The sequence below is a fragment of the Balaenoptera physalus genome (assembly GCF_965194825.1).
Source record: "Balaenoptera physalus genome assembly, chromosome: 5".
Taxonomy (NCBI): Eukaryota; Metazoa; Chordata; class Mammalia; order Artiodactyla; family Balaenopteridae; genus Balaenoptera; species Balaenoptera physalus.
This window is the reverse complement of record NC_138884.1, coordinates 26075509-26084694: the sequence shown is the minus strand read 5'-3', so window position 1 is coordinate 26084694 and position 9186 is coordinate 26075509. Positions and strand designations below refer to the sequence as shown.

The 9186-nt window shown below is 43.7% G+C and overlaps 1 protein-coding gene across 3 annotated transcripts in view; it reads left to right on the top strand.

Moving 5' to 3' along the window:
* The window catches only part of MANBA (mannosidase beta), a 115298-nt gene extending 106420 nt beyond the window's left edge, over nt 1-8878 (top strand). For all 3 annotated transcript variants that reach the window (XM_082462334.1, XM_082462333.1, XM_082462332.1), the window contains 3 exons: nt 3575-3717; nt 4569-4826; nt 7575-8878. In XM_082462334.1, the coding sequence (XP_082318460.1) occupies nt 3575-3717; nt 4569-4826; nt 7575-7799 (626 nt within the window). In that variant the 3' untranslated portion in view covers nt 7800-8878. The remainder of the gene's footprint in view (nt 1-3574; nt 3718-4568; nt 4827-7574) is intronic.
* Nucleotides 8879-9186: the final 308 nt, after the last annotated feature.

The following is a 9186-nucleotide window of genomic DNA, read 5'->3' as shown; positions in this document are numbered from 1 at the left end:
CTTTTTTGGTGTTTATCTATTGTAGATTTTTGGTTTGTGGTTACCATGAGGCTTATATATAGCAATCTATATATAATATAATGTAATGTAATATAATATATATGATTATTTTAAGTTGCTGATCTCTTAATTTCAAACACATTTTAACAACCCTGCATTTTTACTCCCCCACCGTCACCATGATTATTGTTTTTTTTTTAAACTCTTTATTGAATTTGCCACAATATTGCTTCTATTTTATGTTTTGGTTTTTTGGCTACAAGTCATGTGGGATCTCAGCTCCCTGACCAGGGATTGAACCCACACCTCCCGCATTGGAAGGTGAAGTCCCAACCACTGGACCACCAGGGAAGTCCTGATCATTGTTTTTGATATATTTTACATCTTTTTGTTTTGTGTATCCCTTAACTAATTATTGTAGATATAGATGATTTTTGTCTTTTAACCTTACTGCTAGCTTTGTACATGGTTGATTTACTACCTAATATTTGCCTTTACCAATGAGTTTTTTCCTTTCATAATTTTCATGTTTCTATTTGTAGCTTTTTCTTTTTCAGTTAGAGAAATCCCTTTACCATTTCTTGTAAAGCTGGTTTGGTGGTGCCCAATTCTTAGATTTTGCTTGTCTGTAAAACTTTTGATTTCTCCATCAAATCTGAATGAAAGTCTTGCTGAGTAGAGTATTCTTGTTTGTAGATTTTCCCTTCATCACTTTAAATTTATTGTGCCACTCCCATCTGGCCTGCAGAACTGCTGAAAAGTCCACTGATGGTGTTATGGGAGTTCCTTTGTATGTAACTTGTTGCTTTTCCCTTTTCAATATTCTTTCTTTAACTTCTGCCATTTTAATTCAGTGTATCTTGGTGTGGACCTCTTTGGGTTGATCTTATTTGTGTTCCAGGACTTGCATGTCTGTTTCTTTTCCCAGGTTAGGGAAGTTTTCAGCTTATTGTGTCCTCAAATATGTTCTCTGCCCATTTCTCTCTCTTCTCCTTCTGAGACCCTATAATGTGAATATTAGTGCACTTGATTTTGTACCAGAGGTCTCTTAAACTGTTCTCTTTTCTTTTTATTCTTTTTTCTGTCCAGCTTCAGTGATTTCCACTACTCTGTCTTCCATCTGCCTGATCCATTCCTCTGTATCATTTCATCTACTGTTGATTTCTTTTAGTGTATTTTTCATTTCAATTGTTGTAGTTTTCTTCTCTGTTTAGTTCTTTATATCTTCTAACTCTTTGTTAAACTTCTCACTGTGTTCCTCCATTCTTCTCCTGCATTCTTTGATCATCTTTATGATCATCACCTTGAACTCTTTCTTAGGTAGATTGCCTATCTCCACTTCACTTAGTTCTTCATCTGGGGTTTTATTTTCTTCCTTTGTTTGGAACATGTTCCTCTGTTGCCTCATTTTGCCTAACTTGCTCTTTTTTTATTTCTATGTATCTGGTAGGTTGGTAATGTATCCTGATCTTGGAGAAGTGGCCTTTTGTAGGAGATACACCGTGCGTCCCAGCAGCTCACTCCCCTCTGGTCATCAGAGCTATACGCTCTAGGGGTGCCCCCTATGTGGGGTGCATGGGTCCTTCTGTGTGGCGGGCTTACTGATGTCGTTGGTCTGGTAGGCATGGCTGGCCTTTGGCCCAATGGGTTTCCAGGCCCTGCCTTGTGTGGACCCTGCCAGCCACTGGTTGGTGGGGCTGGGTCATGAGGCTGCTGGTTGCAGAACCCTGGAGGGTCCCAGGGCTACTGCTGGTTCACTTGTGGGCAGAGCCAGGTTCTGGGGTGGGTGGTTACAGGGCTGGGGTTCCTGGATCTAGTGTTGGCCTGCTGGTGGGTGGGGCCAGTTCCTGATATGGCTGGCTGCAGGTCCTGGGGTATTCCAAAGCTGGTGCTGGCCCACTGGTGAGTCTGGATCCCAGGGCAGCTGGCTGAGGCATCCAAGGTTCCTCAGAGCTGCTGTTGGTCTGCTGGTGGGTGGGGCCCAGGCCCAGGCGTCCTGGGGCTGGTGCCAATCTGCTGTGTTGGTAGGCTGTAGGGCTGCAGTGGTCCTGGGGCTGGTGTCTGCCCATTGGTGGGTGGAGTTGGTATCCAGGGGATCCTGGAGCCAGTAGGTGAATCTGGGTCCTGGGGCTAGTGCTGGCCCACTGGTGGGCAGAGCTGACTCCTAGGGTCACTGGCTGCAGGGCCCAGTGTCCCAGAGCTGATTTTGAATTGTTGGTGGGTGAAGCCAAGGCGCAGGATGTTCTGGGGCTAGTGCTGGCTGGCTGGTGGCTGGAGCTGGGTCCCAGGATTTCTGGCTGCCAGGCCCTGGGGGTCCTGAGGCTAGTGCTTGCACACTGTTGTATGGCGCTGGGTCCTGGGCCCTCTGGCGGGCAGGACCATGTCCTGAGGTGCCTTGGGCTCAGGAGGTCTTAAGGCAGCCTGTCTGCTGGTGGTTGTCCAGCTGATTGCTTGGCCTGAGGCGTTCCAGTACTGGTGTGAACAGGCTGGTGGGTGAGGCTGGGTCCTGGTGCCAATCGGCTAGAGGGAGGATTCCAAAATGGCGCTTGCCAGTGTCTGTGTCTCCAGGGTGAGCTCCAGTTGCTTGCTGCCTCTTTGGCAGACTCTCCAAGATCAACAGATGAGTCTGACTTAGGCTCCTTTCAAATTACTGCTTCTGCCCTGGTTCCTGGAGTGTGTGAGATTTTGTGTGCGCCCTTTAAGAGGGGAATCTCTATTTCCCCCAGCCCTCTGGGACTCCTGAAGTTAATCCCTGCAGGCCTTCAAAACCAAACATTCTGGGGGCTGGGGGCTTGTCTTCCTGGTGCAGGATCCCTGGGCTGGGGAGCCCAATATGGGGCTCAGACCCCTCGTTCCTTGAGGAGTACCTCTGCAGTTGTAATTATTCTTACATGTGTGGGTCACCCACTCCTGGGGTGTGGGTCTCGACTGTGTGCAGCTCTGCCTCTCCTACCCATCTTGTTGTGGTTCCTTCTTTAGATCTTTAGTTGTAGATGATCTTTTCTGCTAGATTTTGGTCTTTCTCATAAATAGTTGCTCTGTAAATAGTTGTGATTTTGGTGTGCTCACGAGAGGAGGTGAGCTCAGCGTCTTCCTACTCCACCATCTTGGCCAGCCTCTATAATAGTATTTTCGCCAAGTAATACTAGCAAAATGAATATTTGTAACCGATGTTCACTGCCAATGCTACTGACTCCGTTTTTCATGTGTATGTAGGGAAAAGGAACATCGGTACATTGGGCTTCTGGAAGCAGAATTGCATATGAGAAAGTGCTAGCTAGGAATCAGGTCTGGGCTCAAAATACTGCCAGTGGCATGTTTGACTTAACTGCTTGAGCTCCGTTTCCTCATTTGAAAAGTGCGATGTTAATGGCTACCTCACTCAGATTTGAGGCTGACGTGAGGTGATGTCCAAAAAATGCTACTTGCCCTCAACAAACATGGGTTCCCTCCACTGTCAGCTCTCCCTTCTGTGCTCAGTGCCCTGAGTTATGACAGGTTACACAGCTGGGCCATGCGGATGATGGCTCCGACTGCTTGACCCTTGTTTCCTAACCCAACTGATTACTTTTAGAGTATGGAGGAAAGTGGAAAATGCTTCACTATTTTGCTCGGCATTTCTTCGCTCCGCTGTTGCCGGTGGGTTTTGAGAATGAAGGTGTGTTTTTCATCTACGGTGTGTCAGACCTTCACTCAGACCACAAGATGATGCTTACCGTAAGTTGCCTGGATTTTTTTCTCTCTGTGATAGACGGCGAATTTTAGGTTTCTTTAGTTATTTGGTTCTATTCTTTTTTGGAAAAAAGAAAAGAGAAATTAATTTGTATCAAAATATCTCTAGTGCTTGCAGCAGAAAATGAGCTGTTCTTGGAATTGGAAAACCTATATTCAGGGGAAAATTCTGCCATTTATTCTATGACCTTGATGTCTTGGTTCAGTTCCCTCGTCTGTAAAATGACACCAGCCTGCCTTCTTAAAGGATTTCTATGGATAGTGAATACAGTCATTAGATGACCGTGCATTGTAAACTGTAAAATGCCAGTTAAATCTAAGGTTATTTATAATCATGAGAAGCTGGAAATAGGCTAAACTTTACCAAAAGAAATCATTTAAAACAGTATGTTAAGGTGGAAATCAGTAAAATTATTCAGAATATATATGTGGAAAAATGAACTTGTATTTAAAACAATTTTAGGTAAAAGAAAGGATAGAAACTCAAAGAAGTCTTGGGTGGCTACAGTTAGGAGGACATTCAGAACAGGTCAAGTCTATGAATTAACTATAATGCGCCAGGTCCTGTGCCTTCCATAAATTGCTTAATTCTCACAACAGCCTGTGGAGTTAGTGCTGTTATTATTCTCATGTTACGTTTGAAGAAATGGATACTTTGAGAAGTTAACTTCTTGGTTACATGACAAGTACTTGGTGGGGCTGAGGTTAAACCCAAGTTTCACAGTCTCTTAACCAGTTCTGCTCTTCTGACTTTCATCTATTATTACTACTATTATTCTCTAAAAAAAAATAGTAACTAAGAATGTTTGGTTTTTTTCTGTCTTGTTTCTCCCCAGGTGAGAGTCCACACATGGAGTTCCCTGGAGCCCGTGTGCTCTGAGACGACGAAGCCTTTTGTGATGAAAGCAGGGGAGTCTGCTCTTCTCTATGATAAGCCAGTAGCTGAGTTATTAAGAGGATGTACAAATTGTACACGACAGAGCTGTGTGGTTTCCTTTTACCTGTCAACTGACAGGGAGCCCTTGAGCCCAACCAACTATCACTTCCTGTCCTCACCAAAGGAGGCCAAGGGGCTCCACAAGGCAAATATCACCGTAAGCACCAGTGGTCTGGGGTCACCGTGGCTTTGTGGAGCTGTCCTGCTTTTTTGCAAAATTTCTCCTTGGTACTGAGCTTAGCTGGGACCCGGGGGAGATTGGCCCCTTCCCACTGGAAGCAAAGAGCAAATACTTTTTATTTCTAATTCAGCATTTGTCAAAGCTTGAGGTTCCTGCCACCCCTGCTGTCCCATCACATCTCCCTAGTCAGGCTGGTGCAGTGGAGGGCGAGGCAGCAGCAGTCATCACCACTGACTGCTCCTCCTCTAGGTTCCAGGCTCTGTCTGTCCTGGGGCCTTTCCTGCATCAACCGTGAAGTATTATCATCTGCATATACAAGTGAGCAAACGAGGGACCGAGTAATGTGTTTAAAGTCCGTGGCCAGGAAACATTGGAGCCCGGTAGAAGCACTCTTAATTTTGCATTTTTAAGGAGAGTCTGTTCATTTAAAAAATTTTCACTCTGCTCTCTGATTTATTGCTTCCATGTTGCTCAGTCACCAGATCTCTTTATCACTGCCAAGGGAAAAAAAGGGATGATCGGGATAGGATGTGTTGTTATAAAAATTGTGTAGCTAGAAAATTTGGAATCTGTCTAGTTGATTGAAAACCTTTCCTTCCCTTTCCCCCTCTCCATGTAGTGATTGAAACTTTCTAGAAAAATGTTTTCATTCTCTATTTTTAATCAATTTTAAGTTTGTTTTAGATTTCATTGAAAAGACTGAAGTGAGAGGATTTTTTACGTTTGCTTTGGAAATCATATCAAAACTCAGTCCTTGAAATGAAAGCATAGCTTCCTTCCCAACTAATAATGAAATATTCCCATAATGAAATCTATCTGTAACAACTGATATAGGGCAAATATGAAGGAAATGACATACATTTACATAGCTTCTTTCCAGAAAAAAAGCACAAAACTATGTAGTAGACAAATTTGCAGTCTCTAGACAGGATTTCAAAATCTTTCTTTCCTCACCTGGGCCTCCATTACTTTGAGGTAACTGGTCTGGGGGAGAGGTAGGACTTCTTCCTTTGTCCTACGTCAGTTGGATTTCAATGAGACTTTGCCTATCCTAAAGGGATATAATAACAATAACAATAACAATCATAATAGTAACGATAGCTAACGTTATTGTGGGCTTAACGTAGGCCAGGCACCTGGATGTACTGTCCTCAGGGCGGTGCTGGGGACTGGGTTTTCCTCCCTGTGTCCCTGAAGCCAGAGTACAAGCCTGAGCTCTGGGCTCTGCAGTCAGACATGCAGAGATGAGGTTTCCAATCAGAAGAAGGCAACAACAAGAGTGAGCAGGTGCCAGTGTCCCTTCTGGCCTTGGCCTTGGGACAGAGTAGCTGAGGCTTCCCTGAAGGCTTGGCGGCCAGGGGCAGCCATGTAAACTGTGTGCCTGCAACTGCTTTAGGGTCTTCATCCGAATAGGTGGGTGGCATGATTTGGGAATTTGACATCTAACTTCAAGCCTGCATCTCTGACCCTCTGAGAGCTACCTAATACATTTTGTTTCTCTTTTGCTTCTACCAAAGTAGGGTTTCTTGTTAATAACTCAGAACCCTGCATGCTGTCTCAGGCTAAGTTATATATAGTAAAAATTGCCCTTGGAAATTCTTTATGTCACACATAACCTATAATGTCAAACCTATGGCGTGGCATGTATGCATGTTGAAGAGTCGTGTTTCATGACAGATGCACGGCTTGAATACCAGGTCCCGCTCAACTGTGTACTCACAGTGAGAGAGGCTCACAAACCTCCAGCCTCCAGGAAGCAGCTCTGCCTCACTCTCTGCCTGTGCTAAGGGGCTAATGAATGACAAGACTTAAACTGTGCTCTCCTTTGCTGATATCGTGTGGGATTCACACATGTTAAAAGTGCTAATGTAAAACAACTATACTCCAATAAAAGTTAATTTAAAAAAAGAAGGAAAAAAACATTAAAGTAAGAAAGTTAAGGGTCAGATTACGAAGCTGAGAATTCACATTATGAAGATTTTTTCAAATATTTCAAAGTTGGATGGACTTATATCCAAATGAATAGGAAAATAATTTCATTTAGATGGTTCAGATTAAATAAAACGAATACTTGAAAAATTCTAAGTAAGTACAATGTGATAGATACCTAAGAATGAACATTATAGTAAATCTGTCAAGAGTAATATGAAAAGCAAATTAATTTGAGCTGAATAAGAAAAAAGTGCTAATAATGTGACTTTACTGACGATGCAATAAAAGAGAGAGAGCTCTAGTGGTAGAGCTTTTGGAGATGCCCGGCCGGCTGCTGTCTAGATTGCAGGATCTCCTCGAAAGACTAGCAGGTGAGCACCATGGCTGTGCTCTGCAGCCAGCTCCACACAGATTCTGAGAAAGTCATTTAAACCACCCAGCCCTGGTGCAGAAATGTGCCTCTCTTGATGAGACCCTGAGAAAAAGATATAAAGCTGTAAAAGCTACAAGGCTTTGAGATTCATGTGAAATATTCTCCTTAATAATTGGAGACTACATATCCCCCCGCCCCGGTTTGAGATTACAATTTGGTAATTTTCCACAGCCTTCAACACATTTCCACGTATTTTTTAGCATCTGACACAGTGCATGGAATGTATGACTTTAGCAGTTGCAGAACCAAAGTTGTAGGAAATGCACTCCTTGTTAGCCACGTCCATGTTCTGATGGGCGCTGTATATAGAATAGAGAGCTCTGCCCTCCTCCTTCACTTCATTTATCTTCTTCTTTCAGGCCGCCATCTCTCAGCAAGGGGACACATTTGTTTTTCATCTGAAAACCTCAGCTGTTGCTCCCTTTGTTTGGTTGGATGTAGGAAGCATCCCAGGGAGATTCAGTGACAATGGTTTTCTCATGACTGAGAAGACACGGACTGTATTCTTTTACCCTTGGAAACCCACCAACGAGAGTGAATTGGAGCGATCTTTTCATGTGACCTCACTGGCCGATATTTACTGAGGGAATCCAGGTTGTATTTGCAGGAGCTGAAGGCAACCAGAAACAAGTTGAAGAAGCCAGGAAATGCGTCTGCTTGCTGTCAGGTGTCTGCATAACCACTTGGTGAAGAGTTTGTACAGTGCATTCTCCCAGGGAAGGCTGTGTACTCAGGTGATGTCCTCCTCCAACAAAGCTGTGCCTAGGTGCCGTCCAGTCTGCACCAGGACTGTGGTTTTAGCCCATTCCCCCACAGCTTTTGCACCACATGAACCAGTTATAACCCAACTGCCTCTCCAAGCCCCAGAAGGAGGTCTGTCCACATGCAGCCCTTTAAGGGAATCACAGGTACGTGATTATTGCGGTATCTGTGGAATCAAATGTGGAAGGTTGTGAGGTCATGTAGGCTCTCGTGGTTAGCTTTGAGAAATACCAAATAATCAGATTGAAACTGCTTTGTTGTTATTTCCAGAGGAAATGGAGATTCAAATGTCACAACAGAAAGAGATTTCTGGGTGGTAGCCATATTGGTTGCTATTGCCGGAAAGTTGGGGGGGTTGATTGTTGTCATGCAGTTACTTTTTGGGTAGGAGTCCTTTTTTCATTTGCAACGTTTTTTTAAAAATATTGTTTTAACAATAATAGTTTATTTTTTCAAAGGCCATTAGAATGATTCTCCTTTGGAAAAAAAGCTCATATTGAAATGGACATCACCATGGTCACTTTGGAAACTTTCGGGTGTCCTGACATAGGTCACCCATCGTTACGTATGGGCTTCAGATTTGGTTGAATCCAGTGAGCTTTCCAGTTCAAGGCTGTGGTTAGATTTGTACTTGGTGATCCTGGCAGCAAAGCGGTGTTCCCTTTAACTTGAGTTTGAACCATCTTAAAAAATATTGATTAATTATAATTGCTATGAAATCATTTTATTCTGCATTATCATGTTTATAAAATTACATTGGTAATGAAGCAAAGGGGGCAAAATGTTAATAAGTAGCCAATTTGGGTAAAGGTGTGTGGGAATTTTTTGTTCTGCTTTTGCGACTTTTCTGTAAGTTTGAAATTATGTTAAAATTTTAAAGTTATATAAATTGCATTGACAACTTGGTGTTTCATTTGTGGATTATTTCCTCATTCCATGAACACTCAGTATTTAAAAAATTTTATTTATTTATTTATTTATGGCTGTGCTGGGTCTTCGTTTCTGTGCGAGGGCTTTCTCTAGTTGCAGCAAGCGGGGGCCACTCTTCATCGCGGTGCGCGGGCCTGTCACTATCGTGGCCTCTCTTGTTGCGGAGCACAGGCTCCAGACGCGCAGGCTCAGCAATTGTGGCTCATGGGCCTAGTCGCTCCGCGGCATGTGGGATCTTCCCAGACCAGGGCTCAAACCCGTGTCCCCTGCATTGGCAGG